The 24049-nt window shown below is 42.2% G+C and overlaps 1 protein-coding gene across 1 annotated transcript in view; it reads right to left on the minus strand.

The window, feature by feature from the left end:
* Positions 1-393: 393 nt before the first annotated feature.
* The window catches only part of F5 (coagulation factor V), a 55137-nt gene continuing 31481 nt past the window's right edge, over positions 394-24049 (minus strand). The window contains exons 14-25 of the mRNA XM_054973431.1: positions 20453-20612; positions 18645-18881; positions 18132-18339; positions 16081-16260; positions 15255-15371; positions 12732-12803; positions 10910-11001; positions 8914-9069; positions 6103-6247; positions 3996-4144; positions 2395-2577; positions 394-711 (exon numbers count right to left, since the gene is read on the minus strand). Coding sequence (XP_054829406.1) covers positions 565-711; positions 2395-2577; positions 3996-4144; positions 6103-6247; positions 8914-9069; positions 10910-11001; positions 12732-12803; positions 15255-15371; positions 16081-16260; positions 18132-18339; positions 18645-18881; positions 20453-20612 — 1846 coding nt within the window. The 3' untranslated portion in view covers positions 394-564. The remainder of the gene's footprint in view (positions 712-2394; positions 2578-3995; positions 4145-6102; positions 6248-8913; positions 9070-10909; positions 11002-12731; positions 12804-15254; positions 15372-16080; positions 16261-18131; positions 18340-18644; positions 18882-20452; positions 20613-24049) is intronic.

The raw sequence follows: 24049 nt of genomic DNA on the forward strand, positions 1-24049 counted from the left end.
AAATTGACACAATCTTTACTTAGCTTCACAAGGAAGCTGGCCACGGTGAATATACAAAAGGCTGCCAGCAATTTGCATTGAGAATGGGAGGTAAGAAATCCAGATATAGATCAAAGCTGTGCTGTTAACATACTAACAATGCAATCTTAAACAGAGTTATAATTTTCTAAACCCACTGATTTCAGTGGACTTAGATGGGTGCAGCTGCTTAGGACTGGGCAGTAAGGAACACATTCTAGGTGAAAATGGCAAATATACAGTGCAATCCTAAAAATACTTTCCTGGAAGAAGCCTCACTTAATGGATCTGAGAAGGATTCCAAGTAGACCTAGGATTGCTCTAATAATTTTCCACATGTTATGTGTGTTATATAATCACCTTAATGTCCACAAATGTCTTTTAATTGATATTTATTTACAAAGGTATTTCCAAATCTACAGCTGAAAGAGCTTTGATTATACAGAAGAGAATCATGACAAGAGTGTTGTTTTCTTCTTTTTACAACTGGCAACAGCAGATTTAAAGCTCTGGATCTTCTTAATTTGACAGCCCCCTGTCCAACTCTTAGAAAACATTGCAACCAAAAAGTTCCACCCGAAGAGCAATGCTCTGATTCCACAGTTTGGGAACAATGCGAATGAACCTCGAAAATATAGGTGGGTTGAAAAAGTTCTTGACCTGTCCATTACTATTAATATTCCCCATGAATATCTGAAAGTAAACAGAGAAGATTTAATTAGTGAGTCTGTAAAAAGAATGCATACTGTATGAACATATGCCAAAGAATTTCTGCAACAGGACACCTAGAGGAGTGAACGTTTCAGCTTTACACAATAGCGTATAATGTCTGCTTTCTTGTCACAGAAAAGGGCAGAGCAAGGTTTGCTGCAGAGATGATGCCCCTTCCAAGGATAGCCACATAAGGCCCCGTCCTGCCCCCTTTAGCCCTGGTGGAGGCAAGGGCCTTAACTGGCTACCTCCACTCTGGTTCCAGGGCTTTACTGGAGAGGGCCCAGAGCACCCTCTCCATCCCCATACAACTCCCTTTTTTATCAAGTCAGTAGAGTGAATGAGAAACAATTTAATAAACAAATGCCACAACCATTAAGTAAATAAGAGAAAATCTATAAATGAGGTTGCTAACTCCAGGTTGGGAAATTTCTGGAGATTTGAGGGGTAGATCTGGGAAGAGCAGGGGCTGGAGAGGTGGCAATCGGTGGGAGGTGGCAACTCCCCCCTCCCAGCAATCACTCACCACCATCAGGCAACCCAGGAACGTGTGTACCGGGTGTGCTCCCAGCGGGGTGCAATGTCACTTCCTGAAATGACATTATTGCGCTGGCCGCAGGATCAGCCCTGCTCAAAGCCTCTTCGGGAGCATGCACATGCCAGGAGACTACAACAGGTAAATCCTGGGTCCCCCCTCCCATTAGGAGGGTATAGGGATCTGAGAACCCTAGTAATGCAGGTGACACTCCCCCCAACATGATGCCCATGGGCACCATTGCACCTAACAAGGGTTTTAAGAAAGTGGGCAGGGCCAGGTGGAGCTGTCTAAATTGTTGAAGAGTTAGTATTAGAGTCATACATAACTTTTATCGTTGCCAGCCTCCAGGTGGTGCCTGGAGATCTCTGGGGATCAGTTTCCCTGAAAATAATGGCTGCTTTTGGCCGAGGGACTATATAGCATTATACCTGCTAAGGTTCCTTCTTTTTCCCAACCCTGTCCTTCCCAGGCTCCTTCCCAGAAATTTTCAGTCCCAGGGTTGGCAACCCTACCTCACTCCCTTGACATTTTGTTTTTGGTTCTGCCTCCTGTTGCAGTCATTTTGTCATTGTGCCCACCACCCTGTGTCAGAGTATCAAAAATGCCTGTAGGTTCAAAAAGTTTGGCATCCCCTGAGTGCTGCTTCAAAATTGCTGCTTGTGGGGGAGGGCATGCAAAACCAAACACAAAATGGTTGCATGTCTCGAGATTCCAAACCAGGCACCCTAATATGATACATTATAAATTGTAAAAACCCATATCTAATACGCGAATGGTCCCTGCACAATGATGCAGAAGCATGTAACTATTGATTCCCAGTTGGGAGGTAGCGACCCAAATTGAGTTAGGAAATTCCTGGAGATATGGGAATGGAGCCTGAGGAGGGCAGAGAGCTCAGCAGGGATATGATACCACACAGCCTACCCTCTGAAGCTGCCATTTCTTCCAGAGGGACTGATTTATGTGGTCGGAAGATCAGATGCAATTCCAGGAGAACCTGGAAGTTGGCAACCATACCACTGAGAGACTTAACTCCATTTGTAAAGGGTAGGGGAAGGGATCAACATTTTTGTAGCTTAACACAGTCCTGAGTTTAAACAAAAGAATACATAGAGAAGAAATGGCACCTTTTCCATGGAAGTTGAGCTATCCAAATAAGGCCTCCATGCTGAACCATCATCAGTGTAAAGGATGGAAAATGTTTTCACATACATTTCAGTAGTCAGTGTTTTAGCACCTTGGGTTATGATAGCTGTTATCTTCTTAGGTTGAAGGAAATCAATCTGCAGCCACTGATTATTGTTGTTTGACTATAGAATTAATAATAATCATATAGTGTCATTTATTAGCTGAACTGGTAAATATTCAAAATATGGAAATGATCTATTGAATTCTACAGAAATTCCCTAAACGATTATAATCAAAGGATTAAAAATGCTGCCTGTTGGTGGATACTGCTATTACAAATTGAAAAACCATAGGGACAGGGAATGTACGATGAAGAGACAAATGACCAAGCCTTTAAGCCAGACTAAAGTTTTCATGGATAAGGCAGAGAATCCCCCCACAGCTGAAGTTTAAAGCGCCTGTTTTGGGGAAGGGACTGCAGTTCAGTGAAACAGCACGTTTTGTATGAATCTCCCAAATTTAATCCCCGGTGACTCCAACTAAAAGATCTCAAGTAGCAAGCACAGGGAAAGATAGGTAAATACATATATACAGTATTTAGAATTTCTGATTGCCATTTTGGCTTTAATAGTTTCCTTTTGGCACTGAACAGTTAGCATCTGTCTCTTAAAATAAGTGTTGGGTGAAAGATAAATTGTGCTCTGAAGGCCAATATCTGGTGGACTACCTAATACTTGCTGATTGCTGGGGTGAACAATTCTGTTGCATCGTGGTCTTATTCAGCAAAATATTTATGTTGTTTCTCAGGAAGAATGAAAACATATTATGTATTGATTGTATAAAGAATCCTAAGTATGCATTCTATCTTTATAAGCACATTGGAGCACCCCTGGGATTCTAGTAAAAAAAAAATAGGTAGATCAAGTAATCCTAAATCAGATAGGATTAGATTTAAAGCATCTTTTCTTTTTATTAAAAAAATTAGAATTCATTGCATTTACTAAAGGGCTTCTTTATACATTTCATTTCTGTGTTCTTGAAAAGGTGAAATATGAACATGACAAAACAGGAGCTTAACACCACATGTACTGTTAAAGGTACATTCTTCAGAGTCTAGAGCATGTACCCTTGCTGGCATACCTGGTTTGCTGATACATATGGCTGGGTCTTATCTAAAATTTGTAAAATCATGCACGGAGCATGATTTTCCCCCTCCCCCCTCTGTCCTGCGGCAGCACACAGTTCCTTGGCAATGGAGACCCCACCCCTCCGAGGATCAGCATAAGAGAGGGAGTTGGAGGGCTACCATAGAAGGGTGGAAGTGGTGAAACACCTCCCTCCCTCCTTTGTGCACATGCATTTTTCAACGGGGGTGTCCAACCCATAGCATGTGAAATAGCTCTAAATCAAATATTTACTAAAGGAAAGCAATGAAATACTGCTTAGTTGACCCTTAATTCAAAGCTACTGGCTGCAGTCTTCTCTTATTTATGGTTTAAACCCACTTGCAATTGGAGCCATAGAAACATTTTTAAAGAATGTATACAGATTGTTCACTACCAGCAGCAGCAGCTTTAAATTTGCAGTTTTTAATCTTTACCTTTGCTTGCCAGGCATTCACCCGCCCCTTGTTATTGATGCGGGCAAGGGATGGCTCCCATGAACTTATCCAATTCTTCTTATAGGAGGAAGCTGTAATCTGTGTATCCTTAATATCCCCATTTTTTAAACCCAACGGCATAGAGCAGCCTGTCAGCAAAACAGCAACAAATCCTCATTAGAACTCCTAAGCATCATAAAAGTCTTTAAGGAGTATGTATTACCCAACCTGGGAACCACATTTCTGTTGTTGATTTCTTCAAGCAATTTTGTCACCTGAAACTTTGTTTTTGTCACTTTTACAATCTAGCCTGTTCCTTTCACTTAATGTTTCTGCCACAAGAAAAGGAAAGGAAGAACCGTATGCCCACAGCAATACATAGGAACCTTTCCCACTTGTCACTCTTTGTCTATCTCTTGCTCCAAATAGAAGTTTCATAGATTGAAAGCAGAAGTTAGGAAAGGAGTCTATGGTGCAAGCAAGTGAGAGAAAGCACAAAAGCTGTGCCAATGCAGGGCTGGAATCTTCCTCCTGGCCAGTTTTTCTTACATGTGATTTCTGAACATGCTTGTTCAAAACCATTGAAGCAGCGGCCTTTACTTAACTGATGGCTCCTGTCTCCCTGGCTTCCATTGAACTGGTGATATATTTGGGGGTTAAAATGTTGATTTGAGCTGTGAATTCCCAATTTTCAATATGTTTTCTTTTAGGGATGGAAATTGGATTGAGGTGGTATTCAGCAGAGACCTTTTCCTTTTCCTTTGGCTCCTTCCACCTTGGGGAAAACATCCTTGGATTGCACTCAAAGGAGTTGTGAAGGGTAACCGCAGGTGAAGTGACCATGGCGATGTTTCTCCTTCGGCCTCCTTCAGTGAGGTGGTAGAGCTAAGCCCCACATTCTTTCCCTCAGACCGTTAATAGGATTTCCCCCCCCCTCTTCACAGCTAAGTGGTGGTGTCCCTTTAACTGTTGCTCAGCTGTGAAAGAGAAAAGGGATGTGCCAGGCTGTGGTTGCGTAGTGTAATTGTCCTTGAATAAAAGAGGAGCAGGAGTGGGGCAGAGTAAACAGTGAGTCTCATGGGAACAGTTTTGTTGACACCATTCCTATCCATTTTCATTCCATTCGCTGCTGCTTCCACAGCAGGGCACCTTTTTTTGCTCCTATGTAGGTCTATGAGGAGCTTGTTGAGTGGAATCCAAAGGGATTTTTTTCCCTTCATCAGGTAAACGTATTTCAGGTAAAGGTTTAGAGTTCCTGGTATAAATCTGAGGTGCCTCCCTTTCCAACCATATATCTGTATGTGTTCCCACCTATTAATACTTCTGCTTCTCATAGCTGCCCAATCCACATTCATGCCTTTTCCCCAACAGAATTGGCTGGTGCTGTGGCCACCAGCAGTGCTACCTCTGGTGCACCACCTGCATGCACTTCCCTATCAACACCAGGAAGCTGAGAGCATGGGTGGTGGAGGGCTTGCTAGCAAATGGGCATGGAAAGACACATGGACAGGTGGCAGGGGAAGACTGTGACAGTAGACCCTGGCAGCTGCCCCATGTCAGGTTATGCTGATGCTAGCTCTGAACATACACAAAGAACATAATGATGCAGTCAAAGAAATAAAAAGCAACACATAATTTGTAACTAGATAATTGCTCTAGACAACACCGACATGTGCTTATAGCCTAGCTAGTTACAGAAGACCCACAGCCTGAAGTTCCTAGGATTAGAAGTGCAATTCTCTCTCTGCCTTGTTGGCAAAAGGTGCAGCATGGAAAGCAGAATCACTTCAAACCACAGCCTTGGCTATAGTCTTATAGGAAAACTAGGCTGCTGGGAACTTACCTGAAGGCATGACATGATTTGGGAAACAAGAGCAGTGCTTCATGGCAAGTTCAGGCTTGTCCCAGCAGGACAACACACATTTGAGATGATTTGTTAGCATCTGGAAATATCAGGAAACAGCAGCCAGGACATACACTGGCTATGTGACACCCATCTTAGTAATGGAAGCTTGCTGGCTAATGTTTGGATCTATGCAACCATCTATCTACTTCTCTTCTCCATTCGACTGATAGTAAATAAGCAAAATGTATTTCCATGCCTTACCTTCTATTTCACAACCCAGCAGTTCCATACGAAGAGTAGGTCTGTTATAGCATGCTGTTGGATACACCCTAATGTACCTAGCAACTATAGGAGGGTCAATGTGGTTTTCTTTTATTCCAGAGCCATCAGAGTTCCCTTTAAAAAACTAAGGGAAATATACGTAAATAAGTATACAATATTTGTTCATTTTATTGTAAACTTACAAATCACTGACTGCAAAATACTTTTAGGAACACCTCTCTCTTGCAGCCTCCCAGATGCAAGTGATAGTGGTAATTTAAATACTTGTGCAAGATGAACATCTGTATCCACATTGGACCTATGTGAAGATCATTGTAGCAGGATCAGGGCAGAATTTTTTTAGCATTGTCTTTATATTATGTGGCTGGCTGTACACATGAAGCTGAATCAGACCCTTGGTCCATTGTGGTCAGTATTGTATACCTGATCCTTTTAACTGGAGATGGCGGTGATCAAGCCTGGGACATTCTCATGCCACACAGATGCTCCACCACTCAGCCACAAACCTAGCCCTCCCCTATTTTGACAATGACAATCCATAGCTAGGCAAGGACCAGAATTTATGTGATGACATAGAGCAGTAATACTCAGTGACTTGGGAGCCTCATGGGGGACTCTGACATGCCACCAGTGGCTCTTCTGAGCACTGTTTGCCAACATGGCGTCTGCTCCATGTTTCAGGAAAACTGGGCATGGCCTTGGAAGCTATCACCAGCGGTATCAAAGGGGCATTCAGTGCACAATCAAAGAAAGTATGAGATAAGGGTTCAGTTGCACCACGCGCCCACATGTGCATAATCTATCCAAGCAGGGTACTCCTTGGAATCTGCTTGCGAAAACAGCAGAGGGGAAAGTATTAAGCCTGAAAAGCCCTCCAATAATTGGGGACTGTCAGTCGACGAAAATAAGATGGAAATATAAAAGGGAGTACAATATCAAAAAACAGCATAGAGCCCTGCCAAGAGCAACGGACAGTCTAATGTCTCTACTGCTCTGTCTAAGGATAATCTGGCAGCCCATGGGCCAACAGACAGAAGGAATGAAGGGGCAGCCCTAAAAAAGAAAGTTTGGAGTCAAGATTGGACCGCCAATGAGAGACATAAGAAGCAAACCAGAAAAAAAAGAGAGAAAACAAAACCTTCAAATACAAATGAAAAGTCTGCTTCCATGCCTGGCGTTCCTCTGATCCCAGGGGAGCCACAGAAGGCAACTCCATTAATTTGCTGAAGCAGAACCCCAAAAGACTGATTAATATAACTATCAACTCCAGTAATCCAAACAGCCACTCCAGATAGAAGCTAAGGCAGCACTTTAACCCTAAAGACTTGGATTGCTGCAGGAACGCACTGGCAGACAAAAAACTTCCCAGCAAACAACCAGAGCAGAACTGGCCACAGAAAGCAGAGCCAGAGGAGTTAGCCGTGTTAGTCTGTAGTTGCAAAACAGTAAAGAGTCTGGTAGCACTTTTAAGGCTAACCAACTTTATTGTAGCATATGCTTTCGAGAACCACAGCTCTCTTTGTCAGATGCATGGAGGGTATAAAGAAAATATACGTTAAAGGTGCTACTGGACTCTACTGTTTTGAAAGCAGAGCGCACTCTTTGTGAGCTTTCCATGGGAGAAAAGCTTCAGAGAGAACACCAAGATAACAAAACTGCAATACCTGTCCAACTGGCTAATCATTCAGCTTCCAAAAGAGCCTGTCTGGTGGGGCTTGTGGCTGGTGATGGGAGTAAATGTGTTTCTTTGGGCTAACAGCAAGTGTGGCTCTCTGCAAGCCACGGAGTGAGTAGCACCACAGAAAGTTTTTGGATATCTATTAATGAAGCATCCTAGTGTCTGACTGAGAAATGAGACAGGAAAATAAGGGGCTGAGTACAGGTAGCTTAAAGATCTGCATGAGCTTAGCTGAAAGTTTAATTAAATCGACACAGTTTAAAAGCTAATCAAATGCCATGAGGTCCCAATCCTGACTGGGCCCACAGCATGGAACTCTCCCTTCTCCCTATGCCTTTTCAAGTGTCAAAACGGTCACCCTCGTGGCATTTTAAAATCACTTTAAAATGACGACGGTGTACCCATTTAGTTTGGCCCTTATGATGGATCTGTGACAAACTACAGCTCCATGTGTATGCGACGAGGGTGGTAGACATGAGAGAAGTATCCTCTAGTTGTTGTTGGTCCTGCTCCCAACCTTGGGAGAGAGGCCTTCCTCTTCTTGCATAATTGCTTAGGTTGCTTATAGCTAACTGGAGCATGTGGAACAAGGAAGTGTTGCCTACAGACACAACGATCTTCAGGATGCCAGCTGCCAGCTGCTCCCCTACTTCGGGTGGCCTGCCTGGCATCCTCAACCAGAAACTGGGCCTTCTCTTTCATGGGTCCCACTGGTGTGGGATAGGTTCCTTGAAGAGGGGAGGGGAGCCCCATTATTGGATAGCTTCAAAAGGCGCTGCAAGCCTTCTATGTTTGGCAGGGCATTTGATGGGCTATGGGCAGCAGGTATCTTTTAGGTGGGGGAGAGGAGTATTTGGGGTTTGCTATTTTACTTTGGTTTGATTAGTAATGTTTCAATTATTACTGTAAACCCTTTGAACCAAGAGGAATGTGGGGTAGAAATATTTTTAATAAATTATTAAATTGTAGATGGCAGGGGAGGAGGGGGTGAAGGAGAGCTGCAAGGGGCACCAGTGTGGGAAGGAAAGGTGAATAGGGAAAGCTGGAGCTGATGGCATGAAGGAACGGAAAATAGGATGAATCTGTGATTCAAATCCAGTGAGCATACAGACCTTCTGTGTCCCTGTACTGTTTCCTCTGAAAGCTCTCCACCTTTTTCCATTTTTGCTGTAAGCAATAAAATATTCTTCTGTATACAAGTGTTTTGTTAACTCCTTGGCTCCCTGGGTCTGAATCCCTGTGATTAGAACTTCTCTTCGGAGGTCCACCTGTACGGCAACAAAAGAAAGAGATGCATATCATTCTACAGTTCAGTTCTCTCATGCAGGTATCCTTGACCATATTTATGGGAGAAACCGCTGTCACTTGACACATGCTGATCTATGAATGCATAGATCCTGCCATTCACGTGGACAGTGGAGCAGGGGGGGGGGGTCCTACTCTTTTCTGTACTGAAAATGGAAGAGGCAGATGTGGGGAGAGAAGCCCCATCCCTGCTTTACCTTGTTTCACTAAACTCTTTGAAGCAATTTTCTGTCAACCCAGCTCACTGCTGGTACTGGAGCTGGAGTAGGGGAAAATTCTTCAAACTGTGAAGGAGGGGGGCGGGTCTCTTCTTAACCCCACACTGTAAATAATAGGTTCCTCCCAATTAAACATGGTCATATGAATGGGCAGAGATGTCAATAAATACATGCAGATTCCAACCCATCAGTTTGGCCTTAATTGCTGTCTAACATGGTAGTCAATTTCTTTGTTAGAATTATCCATGATTACAGCAATTAAATAATTTATTAAGAATAGTATGCCATTAGACAAAAAAAGGTCTTTGTTATGGCAACACATTTCTAGTTCCTTATTCATTCAAGTTCAAAGGGCAAAAAAGTCAAAGCTTGCACAAGATGCAGGCTACCTCCCAGGCATACATAAAAAAAACCAGTTCTTTGGATCATAGTCATGGGGTATAAAAAGATGGAAAAGCCCTCATCATCACCATGAAGACTGAATCTCTTTTTGTCTAACATAGTGCAAAATCTTAGAGCTGGAAGAGATCATAGGACATCTTAGTCAGTGCTCTGGCCTCATGCCCACAACTTGTGACACCCCACACCAAACACCATAAGCCTTGTACTGTGGCCTGCCAGATGCTTTACAATCCTTCTGCCTTGTTTTTTAGTCATAAGCAGGCAGAAAACACGGGAATTTATTGAGGAGCTGGTGGTGGTGGAGCATCAATACATGGCTGATGAGCTTTGTAAAGTTTGGTTGGTCAGACCTTGTGTAGACCTACACTGCTCAAATGATCCACCACCATCACCCCCTTCGGCATTCCAAAACACTATCACAGGTCCAATCCATGAAGTCTGCGCCATCCCATAAATCCAGAGGCCCAGAAGAGGTAAGGCTGACATGGCCCATGCTCATATAATCTTTGGGAACTCCAACTGATTCTTTCTTTCAAACGTTACTGGAGCAGCATATGGCTCCAGCCATGTTGCAATTATGCAGTCCTAAAAATTACTGAGTGAATAGTTGATCTTAATTGCATCTGTTACAGCTGGAATTAATCTATCTTGAACGTAGACGACCACACCGGAACTAGTCTTCTAGATTTGGCTTCTCCTAGACTTTGTATTAGAGTATCAAATAGTTCTCTACATGAGACAGTCAGCATGGTGCAGTGGTTATTTAATTATCTATTTACTTCATTTACCTTTCTTGTTCAGCTCTGGGAGACCCAGGTTCAAATCTCCACTCTGCTACGGAAGTTTACTAACTGAACTTGGGCTAGTCACTATCCTTTCCTCATAGTGTTGCTCTGATGATAAACTGGAGGAGGGGAGCTTGTTGTATGCCACCCTCAGCCCCTTGAGGGAAGGGACAATATAAAATGCACAAAATAAATAAATACTTTCTCCTTACTAAAAATGCTTCAGTGCACCCAACAAGTGTATTTACCCCTTTGGCTTCAACCCAACTAGTACCTATGATTCTTATTAAAATATGCATTATGCATGACCCCAGGTCAATACAATGTAAACTGCTCAAATCACAGCATTGCTAGAATATCCTGCAACAAAAACAGCCAAAATCATGCCAAAATCATACCTGGATCCAGGAACCATTTTCCTTCTTCTCAGCGCTCCAAGCATTGTATCTCCCAGTATAGTCTAATCTGGCCAGTTTTGGTTCCCAGTAAACTGGGTAAGGACAAAAAGAAGAGAGGACAATTGTAAGAATAAAAGAATATAGAAAAGTTGTAATCTTTTTGCATGTCTTGAAACTGACTAAGTTTTCATGAGAAAATAATAGACATTTTTAAGGGATACACAATGGTAAGAGTTAAAGAATGTTCTTGAGTGTAATTTAGGACACATTCACATACATGCCCTGTTGAGTTCTTTATAATACTGGGTTCTAGGTCACATCAAGCCTGAATACTCCCTAGAAACTAAAATGATAAAACTGAAGCTATCATACGTTGGTCACATCATAAGAAGACAAGACTCTCTGGAAAAGTCAGTAATGCCAGGAAAAGTTGAAGGCAATAGGAAGAGAGGAAGACTCAAAGCAAGATAATAACATCATAACATTTTATTTATATACATTTGATTTATATACCACCCTTCAGGACAATTTAACACCCAGAGTGGTTTACAAAGTGTGTTATTATTATCCCCACAACAATCACCCTGTGAAGTGGGTGGGGCTCAGAGAGCTCCGGGAAGCTGTGACTGACCCAACGCCATCCAGCTGGCTTCAAGTGGAACAGTGGGGAATCAAACCCGGTTCTCCAGATTAGAGTCCCACCACTCTTAACCACTATACCAAACTGGCTGGACTCAATAAAAGAAGCCACATCCTCCAGTTTGCAAAATCTGAGCAAGTCTGTTAATGACAGGATGTTTTGGAGGTCTTTCATTCGTGGGGTCACCATAGGTCAGAGGCGATGTGATGGCACATAACACACGCACATACATGCCTACTAATTAATGTATGTCTTTGTTATTGTTGGTGCTTTGTCAGTTCTGGAATTATGGATGATAACTAGTGCTAACTATAGAGAAAACTTGTAAGTGAAAATATTGTCACGTTGAATAAACTGCAGAAGTGGCATGTAGTGCCATGGAAATTATTTATTTAAATCATTTCCTTCTTCTCCATTTCAAAAGTTGCAACCAAAAACTAAAACAAAATGCTGAAAGTAACCGCATTAAGAGCAATTTAACAACAGTAGCAAACACTATCACAGCAGTTACAATTAGAAGAGATGAAATCCAGAAGAAAAGCAAAAGTACAGAGTTATAAAACATAAACATTAACTATATGCCTGGCTAAACAAATGTTTATTATTATTATTATTTTATGTCATGTCATTTCTATTCTGCCTTTCTCACTGAGACTCAAGGTGGATTACATAGTGTGAGATTAGTACAATCAGTGGCAAGGACAAGGGCAGGCATTTCCATACAGTGTCAAAAACACTTAAAACTTAACAAGCCTGAGGCCAAGCAGACTGTAGTGGGGAGAACATTCTACCAGAGACAATGCTGTGCCTTCAGATGCCTCTCACCGGAGAGGGTACAGGTAAATTCAGCAGGCCCCCAATACCCACTGAGTAGGAAGAACCTGCCATGACCTGGATAGCCCAGGCAAGCCTGCTCTTCTCAGATCTCAGAAGCTAAGCAGGGTCAGCCTTGGTTAGTAATTGAATGGGAGACCTCCAATGAATACTAGGGTTGCAGAAGCAGGCAATGGTAAGGCACTTCTGTTAGTCTCCTGCCTTGAAAACTCCAGCAGGGGTCACCATAAGTCAACTGTGACTTGACAGCACTCTCCACCACCAGGGAGAACTCATGTATGCTGTCCTGGGTTTCCTGGAAGAAGGGTGGAATAAAAGTGTGTTCCATAGCAGCAACATTCAACTTACTTTTATGTCCAGAAGCACTTATTTGAGAATCTTGTATAATGCCACCTGCCAGGCCCAAAGGTATCTTGCATTCTGTAGAGAAGGATCACAGATATTTTACTAGCCATATTTCTAGGGCTTGGGAACCTTATACCTTATTTTACAAAATAACAGAGGGGAGGGAGTAATCTCAAATCATCTTTTGAACATATAAAACCCCACTGAGAACCTTACCTGGACCGTCCCTGCAGGAAGACATGTACACAAAGCACATTTGGAACATAAATGGAACCTATTTAATCTATCTCATTTATATCCCGCCTTCCTCCCCAATGAGGACTTAAAGCAGCTTACATTGCCCTCCTCTCCTCCATTTTGTCCTCATAACAATCCTGTGAGCTAGGCTGTGTGACTGGCCCAAGTCACCCAGAAAGTTTCCGTGGCAGAGTGGAGATTCAAACCTGGTCTCTCCTGATCCTAGTCTGACACAATAACCATGACACCATGCTGGCACTGGGAAGCTCACCTGTAAAATTTATGGGAGCTGTGCACATTTCTGTAGTCTGTACCACTACTGACGATTGGGAGACCCTTGAACATAGTGTGAGAAACAGCATATGAGGCTGCAGTGGGACCAGAACCAGCCCTCCTATATGGCACCTCTTTTTAAAACAGAAAAAGCACTGGCTATGTAGCACTTCCCTGTTTCCGTGAACAGTACTACAAGTTTTTGTTTCCGTGGGATGAAAGAATATCAAAGAGTTATGGGGTTGGATCCAGTACAGAATTTCCTCTTGTGCTAGAGCTCTTGCACTAAGTCAAAGTTATTGTCTCCTCACTCATGTTTTCACTTCTGCATGAAGCTGTGCAACCAATTCCCAGGCACTTTATAATATACAGGGATGGATGTGTTGGTGGCACAAGGTCTTGTGCAAGCAGAACTGCACTGTTTATGTTTCCACTTGCTCATCACTGAATTTGAGCCATGGTGTTTTTTGCAGCGTTCGCTTATTTACAAATGTACATGGAGTTCATGCCCAAAGCCAGGCAGCTCACTGCTGCTACTCCCCAAAGATAGCAATTGCAATATGAGATATTTCACTTCCAGCCAATTCACAGCTCTTTTCAATTCTCTGTCTCTCTCTGCCCAGATTCATTTATCAATAATTCCTTCAGTGTTGACTTTTCTTCCTCTGACTGAGTTGGGCAGCCTTCAAGAACGATTCAGACCTCTGTTGTCATGGATCAGCCATCAGGTTTGTCAGGCCAAGCTACAGGCCTGTTCATGTAGACCAAGACAGCCAAACTTAGAATTCACAGAGATCGGTATTATTTCAATAGAAATCTCTATATAAGTACTTTAGTTTAAAGGACAAATTGCAGCTTTGGATACCTCAAGGACAGAAATCCCCCCACCCAGGCAACCCCAAATGCCCCCCCAAATGCAGTCCCCAGAGGACAGGGACGTCCAGAAATACCTTGGAGGGGAATCAGAGGTATTTCACAGGAGGAGGGAATTAATGAAAATCACACCCTCCTTCCATCCATGTAAATTCTAGGCAGAATCCAAGCCTTTTGGCTATTGGTTTCCCACATTGTCTTCTGATAACAAAGCAAAGTGCTTTTTCATCGATGTGATATCATATAGGGTTGCCATGCCCCCACTGGGGACAAGGGATCCCCCAGCCCCAGCTGCCAACAGTCACCACTTTCCACCACTGCTGACGTAGCAGGCAGGGGCAGGGGAGAAGGGCAGAGGGATTCAATCAAAATGGGCAGGCATTAGGTACGTACCCACCACCTTGTCCCCCACTTGGCCTCCAGGAGACCTGCCAACCCTGTATCACTGCACTCAGTGTTATCTATTGACAATCACTTGAAAAGTATGTGGGACACTAAGGACAATGATATCATGTCATATCAGTTTTAACAAAATGTTGCAAAGAGCAGAGCTTTTTTTCAGTTGGAACACGGTGGAATGGAGTTCTGGAACCTCTTGAAAATGGTCACATGGCTGGTGGCCCCGCCCCCTGATCTCCAGACAGAAGGGAGTTGAGATTGCCCTCCGCGCCGCTCAGCACTGCTCAGCGGCACGGAGAGCAATCTAATCTCCCCTCTGTCTGGAGATCAGGGGGTGGGGCCACCAGCCATGTGACCATTTCCTCCGAGGGCAACCCACTGAGTTCCACCACCTCTTTTCCCAGAAAAAAATCCCTGGCCAAGAGACATGGGAAAGAGGACTATGGAAGAGGCTGCCATGCATTTAAAGCAATAAGTAGGCTGGCCCTGCAATTCTTGCATTCTGCTTTGTGTAAATAAAGCCTCCTTTTCTTTGAAGCATTTATCTTCATTGAGTATCTTAATTTCCACAGCTGAATCTCTAATTTAACGGCTACCAGCTAACACATACTAGTCCCCTTCTTGTCCTCTGCCTCCTCACTTATTCTGGATGGGGGAGTGGGGAGAACAGAAATACACATAGCCATGAGATAGCACAGTGCTTCCTGACCGTGCTATGAAAGTTATGGATTAAGCTTTTGTTACCTTTATCAACAACAAGAAAAGTAGTCTGCATTCCATCTTGCTGATATTCACCAACTTCTGTGTCCAAGAGCCACACACTGGATTTTGATGGCTTCATTTCAACAGTGCGAAATGAACCTTGAAAGGAGAGAGAAAGTATTTGTATATATGGTTGGAGGACTCATGTCATGATACGGCCACCATGCAGCAGCTAAGCAAACATGGGTCTTGTTAGTGCCTACAAATGAGACCCCTAGAAACCCAAGGCATGTTGTCTTGAATGTCCTGATGGAGGAAAACCAGGCTATAAATTATTATTGTTATGAGGTAGCACAGAAACAGCATTTATTACATAATCAGTGCACATAGCAATTGAAGAGTTGCATAAGCAAACTCTCCCAAGTTTGCCAAGTCTGCCTCCCAAGATGTTACAATCTAAAAAAGATTATCTTGAGGACAATACAAGGTGTTGGAGAGAGAGAGAGAGAGAGAGAGAGAGAGAGAGAAGTAGGGTGTTTCACTATTTTGATATTCTCTACTATATGTGAGATTTTGTACATGGGAATAATACAGGAGTAAGAATTTTATCCCTGATCAATAAAGTTACTTAATACTGATTATGTTGTCTCAGATAAACACAGGCATTGAAACAAAAAGAGACTTGATAACAGAAAAGAAAAAAACAGGTTGTCAGTGCAATAGAGAAGATTAGTGACTGAAGTGGAAGCAAAATCTGCTGTTGTTGCAATAAGCCAACAGATAGACAGCTCATACTGAATTGACTGAATTTATCCTAGCAGTACATAAAACAGCATTTACTTCAGCACATGGATTGGACAACATTTACCAGGAAGAAGCGGGTAGACGCCAAGCTGACGATCTTCCATTCCCTGTTCTGTAAATGTCTGACCATGAAAGTGAACGACATGAATGTCTTTTGGTCCACCCATGTTCAGCAGATGCCAATGAACCATCTCATCCTTATACATTCGCAACCCAGGCAGTTGGTACTGGATCCCATTAATAGCTGAAAAGAAAACATTTTGGCAAAGATGAAAGACATTAAATCAAAATATCTCCCTTTATTTATTTACATTGTTTATAGTCCACTTTTCTCACTGAGACTCAAGACACAGTACACAGTATAAGTCTATATGATCAACAAGATAGAAAATCCAATAAGCGATGCAATAAAGTTTGGATTAAAGAAATCTAAAAATGAGCAAAAATCTGAAACAGCTAAAACAAAACAGAAATGCTTAAATCATTTAAATGCAACATGCTAAACAATGCAGAAATTACATAGCAGGAGTGCCAGACAGTACACAGAAATATAGTCCACAGTCCCTATTCCTTTATCTAAGCATCTTTCTGAACTATTTTATTACAGTACAAGCCCTGTGTTAAAAAGCCCTTCTGAATAATTAGGTTTTGCATAGTTTGCAGGAAGCTAGGACAGTGGGAACCCTCCTGACTTCGTCAAAAGGTGGGGGCCATGACAGAGAATGCATGTGTACCGGCAGTTGTTGATTTTGCTCATTTGTATGGTGGCACCTACAGAAGATACTGCTCGAATAAGCAAAGCTGTCATGGTGGAACATAGGGAGAGAGGGAGTCCTGCAGAGATGAGGGGTCAAGACCATGAACAGCTTTGTAGGGGTAGATACCTTGAATTGAGTCCAGTATCTGATGGACAGCTAATAGAGTGACTACAGAATGGCAGCAATATGTACGTAAGCTCTGAATTTATGTATGGAGTTTTATATAGTATTGTTTTCATGGAAATAGTATTTAAAACAGTAATTTTTCTGTTTATCGTCATGTCCAAAGCTACTGAAGAGAAGGTAAGAGTTTGAAGATTCTGATGGAAGCACCTAACTTAAATATGCAGGAATTTCAAAGTCACTGAATAGTCATCATTTTCATTTAATTATTTACTTCTCCCTGCCTTTCTCTCCAAAGGAGACCCAAAGTATCTTATATTGTTCTCCTCCAATTTATCCTCACAACCGCCCTGTGAGGTAGACTAGGTTGAAAGTATGTGACTAGTCCAAGGTCACTCAGCAAGCTTCTACGGCAGAGTATGTATTCAAATCTGGATCCTGCTGAGCCTAGTGAAATGCATTAACCACTACACCACACTGGCTGTCATGGAACAGAATACGGTTTCCTCAGTGGAGTCATCGTTCCCAAATGTAGTAGCCAGAATCTGTACTTCTTGCCAGCTATAATATCCAAATGTTTGGAAAACTATCAGTCTTAGCTTTATAAATCTCAGAGTGTGGATGTGGATCATCAAAGTGAGTACAATCCTGACAGTATTATTATTAATAATGATGATGATGATGATATTCAATTTATATACCTCCCTTAAGTACTTCCACTCCTTCTATTTCAACATGAGTTGAAGAAATTATTTATTGTCCTGCTGAAATAGAAAGGAGCTTACACATGCTTAACTTCAGCAGAATTGTGCCCATCTTTCAGTCACAAAGAGTGTAGCATTCTTCTGGAAGGCTGGAAGAAGTGGACTGTAATCAATACATTGCAAAGCAAGTTAATAACAGTTTTTGTTTTAACAGTGTATTAAATTAGTGAATGTAGACATGCTTAAAAGTCTAACAGGAAAAGAAATGAAGGAAGAAACGACCAAATCAGTCTGAAGTGGGTGCAAGGTACGAGGCAACCGTGGGACGGATTGTGATGATACAATAGAGAAAATGGGGATTTGTGTTTGTAAAATTACTGCTATTTCGAACTTAAGTAACAGCACATAAAAAGTCACACGCAAGTGATTTGTGTACACAAAATGTAGCGATGTCCCTGTCTGTTTTCCGTCATTAAAGCCTGAGTTATTTTTTTCCCACCATTATAGAAGATAAATGTAAGCATCTATACCAGGATACGTATAGCATCTGTCAGCATCAGCAGTTCTGTCTGAACAAGTCTTCTTGGCCTGTTTATTGAAGTACCAGCTCTTTTTTTCATCAAAGGTCATAAACAGTAGAACAAATTCCCGCATATCTGTCAGCTTGTTGTACTTGTTAAGCATTCCTTTTCTACAGATCAAAATTGGCCCAATCAAGCCAGAGTGTATATCTTTTCCCTGCAAAACCAAAACAGAGTATTAATGATAAAGAAAGAGGTTCTGCAAATTTGTTTCCAAAGGACACAAATTGCAGGCCTCAAACAGGATATATTTTAAAAATATCATTTTGATTCATTTTGGTGCAAAGATTCATGAAAGACATAACATGGCCATTCTTCCCTGTTTCACATATAGGAAAATCTCAAATACAAGTTATATTTGCAAAGCAAGCCAAGTATGAAATTGATAAGGTTGAACAAAAGCATTTGCAGTCTCATTGAGAGTAATATACAGTACTGTTCCTTTTAAAATTATTGTCTTACTGGGTTTACAGCAGAGTAATAGGCCCAGGTCCTACAAACATTCCCATCTTGTGTAGGTCCTGACCGTTTGGTTACATGCCAGACATAGGTATAGGTGCCATTTGGCTGGATTGCATCATCATTCTTGAACCATTTTGGAGACTGATCATCATAGCTTCTGCCTTCAGAAGATTTCTCATAAGAAAGTCCATGGGCATGAAGAGAATATGGCCTGGATGCCAAATTTTTAAAGTGAACCTAGAGAGTTGAAGAGAGAGTAATTATCAGTGATGAAGAAGCACCCCTCCCTAAATAGCTTTTTAAAAATTATGGTCTTGCTCCAAACAGCTCAAGTCTAGATGGTGATTTAAGTAGAAAAGTTCCTTATACTATGGAATTTTCACACACTACTTTGTAGCAACTGAAGGAGGAGAATTTATTTGCAAAATTTATACCCAGCCTTTTTGTTCCCATCAGGGACACCAAGGCAGCTAACTATTAAACACACACAATTTACTTTATTTATACCCTGCTTTTCTGTCCAATGGGGACCCGAAGTGGCGTTCATCATTCTCCTCTCCATTTTACCATGCCTTAAAAACCATTAAAACCAACGAACACACACATATCACTAAAACAATTAAAATCAAAGGTAAAATACATATACAAAAACATATAATATAATGGTTGTTGTGGGTTTTCCGGGCTGTATTGCCGTGGTCTTGGCATTGTAGTTCCTGACGTTTCGCCAGAGGTCTTGGCATTGTAGTAGGAACTACAATGCCAAGACCACGGCAATACACCCCGGAAAACCCACAACAACCATCGTTCTCCGGCCGTGAAAGCCTTCGACAATACATATAATATAATTCTTGCAATCTTGTTATGGGATGTGGACAGCTGGCTGGCCGAACAGAATGACCTGAGCATAGGTCATGGTTTAGCTAGCATTTTGTCCTCTCAGACAGTGGCTACTCCAAAGAAAATCATAAATGATAGTCCTACTTGTTTTCTGACAGTATCCAAGTTGTTTAAGATGGATAGAGTTCTTATTAATTTTTGTAATTTTCTACTAATTAGTGAGATGTAAATCATTCATAAGTATTATGGTAGTACCATAATCCTATATTGAGGTCAGTGGAAATTTCATTCATCCCCATTTGACAAATTCAAGAGATGGACTACCAAAACAGAAAGGAAACTTGCTGGTCTCTTTGATTAGAGAGATCAGCTGGGCAATAACTGTTCCGGGACTCCTTTTTCTTTTTTCTTTCCTTCTAGCCTTGAGCAATGCTCTTCTAAGTGATCTCCACCACTAGAGAATCATGCAACTTTGTGTTAGATGGATCAGAGGTACCCTTCTATACGTGGAAGGGAATTTCTGTTCAAGGAACTACAGTTTTACACTGGAGTATTATGTAAGAAAAATGAAACTAGTGGATCTCAATATGTATTTCTACTTGGCACAGTATCTTGCACAAGCAGAAACAAAAGAACTGCTATTATAGCATTGCACAAATACTTTCATGTGCACAATCTGTACAGTAACTATATTCCTTCCACACACAAGTTTTTGGGATCCAACCCACTGAAAGCATATTTGTGCATAATTTCAAAGTGGTTTCAAGGTAATTCAGGCTTCAGATATAATTCTGTTATTGTACTATATCAATAATTTCCATATCTAGAATTTAACTGCAAGTTACAAAATCTTCAAGTAATGATTTAGTAATGCTTCATATACAGACTAAAAGGAAATCCATCTTTCCCAGATGACACCGTTTAACCTACATTAATTTCCCCCTTATTCAAACAAGAAATGGACTTACCAGGACAACATCATCTACTTCAGCTCTAATTATGGGACCAAGGATGCCAAGGTGATCTTCATATTCCGTTTTAACTACAGGCGTTCTGAAAGTGCTATCTTGATAACCTTGGAAAATGACCTTTTTGTGCACTGTGCTGGCTGAGCCACTTTTCACTGTACTGAGGATATGGAGCATTAAAAAACAACCAAACTGTAAACAAAACAATTATTTTCTTATGGGTAAGTGTATAGTAAAGAATTCCCTTGAAATTTGGTCTGGGAAATGAAGAAGCATATTCCGGGATCAAAGAATACATGACAACATGTATCAACTCTAGTATTTAGCTCATAATTTCCTTGAGTATATTAAATAGAATTCAGAAAGCTATTTTTTATATGTCAAAGGTTCAGCCCTTTGTAAAGTTTAACATTTTCCCTGAACCACGTGTCTCTATACTATATCAGCTTATAATGTAGCCAGGGCTATTTTTCTTGGGAAAAGAGGTGGTGGAACTCAGTGGGTTGCCCTCAGCGAAAATGGTCACATGGTAGGGGGCGGGGCCGCTGGAGCGGCACGGAGGGCAATCTCAACTCCCCTCTGTCTGGAGATCAGGGGGCGGGGCCACCAACCATGTGACCATTTTCAAGAGGTTCCGGAACTCCGTTCCACTGCGTTCCAGCTGAAAAAAAGCCCTGAATGTAGCACACAGTGCTGCTCTTTAACAAATACAAGCACAAAGTCATGTTGGACATACAGAAGTTATTGCACTGTTCTTTGAATCCTGCCCAAAGTCAACAATACACTCAGAAGGAATAATGCACCATAAAGATTTTAGCTAAGAAATTCCAAGTGTTTATAAAGCTATTCCACCTTCTACAAATTGCTGATTTTCTTTTCCTTTTTACAAAGCAACCTCTTCTGCCCCTCCCAAAAAGTTCCTCCTAAACAAAATATTATGTGATGAGATTTGTTTGTGTGTGTGGGGGGGAGGGCCCTATGGAAAAAAAACTGGAGAAACTTGCCCCCTAATTCTCATGAGCAAGCTCTATGAATTCAGATTCAACTTGCACAAGAGCAAGGGTCGTCACAGTGGCTTTCCACGAGTCACAGGGAGGTGCTGTTGGAAAGGGAAGTTTGTCTTCTACAAACTTCTTGTAATAGCGGAAGACTGAATCCATTTAATTGATTTAGATCTTTTGATTCTTTTCTGATGGTTGGAACAAGTGAAAAACTGAACAGGACAAATCAATCAATAAATAAAATAACTGCTCTGCCCCAATTGAGTCTGGAGTTTGTTATACTGACCCTTAGCCTCTGCCTTTAGAACTACTTCGATTATTCTATTAGCAACTGATCAGGGCTTGTTTCTATTGATTTATCCTTGGTTAGGGCTGACAACTCTGGCTTGGGAAATTCCTCGTGATTCGCGGGCAGTATCTGGAGAGGGACTTCTGTTTCTCTTGGTGGGCACCTCTGGAATTTTGATAAAGGGTGGTGGGCACAGCCACAAAATGGCTGCCACAGAAGATGAAGCCAACCACACAGGGAAAGCCCAAGTTCAGGGGAGAAAAGGGGTAATTTTTAAAATACACTGGAAAAGAAAAGTGAGAGAGAATAAAATTAACACTGTGGCAGCAGCTGCTGTTCAAACAATATTATTTTAATCTGCACAGCCAATCAGATCCCTAGCGGCCATTCAGAAGTCCTGCTGGATCACAGCCCCAACTGGCCCCAACCACTTTCTAAAAACACTTTGTAGTAACCAGGTGTCTAGAACACAAAAGTAGCAAACAAAGCAGAATCAAATATTGCTGGAAAATCTGGACTAGGATTATGAAATAAAGCAGGAGAGCAAATCATAGAATTTTGTGAAACCAAAAATTTGTTCATTGCAAACATATTCATCAGGCAAGCAAATGATAAAGGTATATGCGAACATCACCAGATGACCAATACCGAAATCAAACAGATTACATAATTGGAAGCAGAAGATGGAGAATCCCTATTATCTCTGCTAAAACAAGTTCAGGAGCTGATTGTGGCACAAACCACAAACTGTTAATATCAAAAAATTAACAATTCATGATTCACTGAAGAGAAACACTAAAGGTGAAGAGACACATTAAAACAATCATTGTGCCAAAATATAATCTAAATAACATTCCTGAAGATTTTAAAGAACATATAAATCACAGATTTGTATTACTCAGTTCAATTGAATGTGAACCAGAATAATTATGGGTTGAAACCAGAGCTTTATCACAGAAGAATGCAAAAAGACTTTTTCTGTAGCCAAAAGCAGGGCTCATTTCGAGGGGGAATGAACCAGAACGGTGTTCTGGCAGTTCCCCCAAGTCAGGTGGCCCTGCCCACCAGACTTTAGGGCCGTTTAGGCCTCGATTGGGGCCAAAATGGCCCAAATCCAGGCCAAAATGGCCTGGATAGAGTCAGTGCCAGGTGGGGGAACCCCTGCCTGGCACCAACCGACCCTTTCGCCCCTGATCCGGGCCAGATAACGGCCTGGATAACGGCCCAGATAACAGCCCGGATAACGGCCAACACGGCCTAGATCAGGGGGAAGGCTCCCCCACCCAGCACCAACCTGGTCCTGGCCATTTTGGCCCCGATCCAGGTTGAAATGTGCCCAAAAGACCATTTTAAGCCCTTTTGGGCCATTTTGGGCCTGGATCAGGGCCAAAACAGCCTGGACTGGGTCAGTGCCAGGCAGGGGAGGGTTCCCCCACCCGGCTCCGACCTGATCCAGGCCATTTCAGCCCTGATCCGGGCTGAAATGGGCCCAAAATGGCCATTTTTGGCCATTTTGGCCCCATTCCCGCTGGGATTGGGGCTAGTACGGCCAGGATGGGGTTGGTGCCAGGTGGAGGAACCCTCCACTGCTTGGCACTGACCTGGTCCTGGCTGTTTCAGCCCTGATCCGGGCCCAAACGGCACCCAAATGGCCGTTTTTGGCCATTTGGAGCTCGTTTCGGCTGGGATCAGGACCAACAACGCCAGGATTGGGTTGGTGCCTGGCTCGGGACCCCTCCACTGCCCAGCAGTGACCCGATCTGGGCCATTTTGGGCCCAATCCAGGCCAAAACGTGCCAAAAATGGCCATTTTGAGCTGTTTGGGGCCTGTTTCAGCCAAAAGGGCCCTGATCGGACCACTGCCAGGTGGGAGAACACTCTTGATCTGGCAGCAGCCAACTCCTGGCCATTTTGGCCCAATCAAGGGGTGTGGCATATGCAAAGGACTTATGCTAATGAGTTCCTGCAGCTCTTTTTCTACAAAATGACCCCTGGCCAAAAAGAAATTGAAAGCCCAGATGGATGACTGATGAAACTCTTAAAATGGCCAAAGATCAATGAGAAGCAAAAGTAGAAGGTGACATAGCTCAAATCAGAATTCTAAATGCAGCTTCCCAGTGATTTGTATGTAGAGACAAAGAGAACTATTATAATAACCAGTGCAGAAAAATAGAAGGGAACAACGAAAAAAGAACAAGAGATCTGTTCTACAAGATCCAAGAAATCAAAAGGAAATTCAAACCATGGCTAGGGATGCTGAAAGATAAATACGGAGACAGATTATCTGATCAGGACAAAATCAAGAAA

This window comes from Eublepharis macularius, chromosome 3 (assembly GCF_028583425.1).
Source record: "Eublepharis macularius isolate TG4126 chromosome 3, MPM_Emac_v1.0, whole genome shotgun sequence".
Lineage (NCBI taxonomy): Eukaryota > Metazoa > Chordata > Lepidosauria > Squamata > Eublepharidae > Eublepharis > Eublepharis macularius.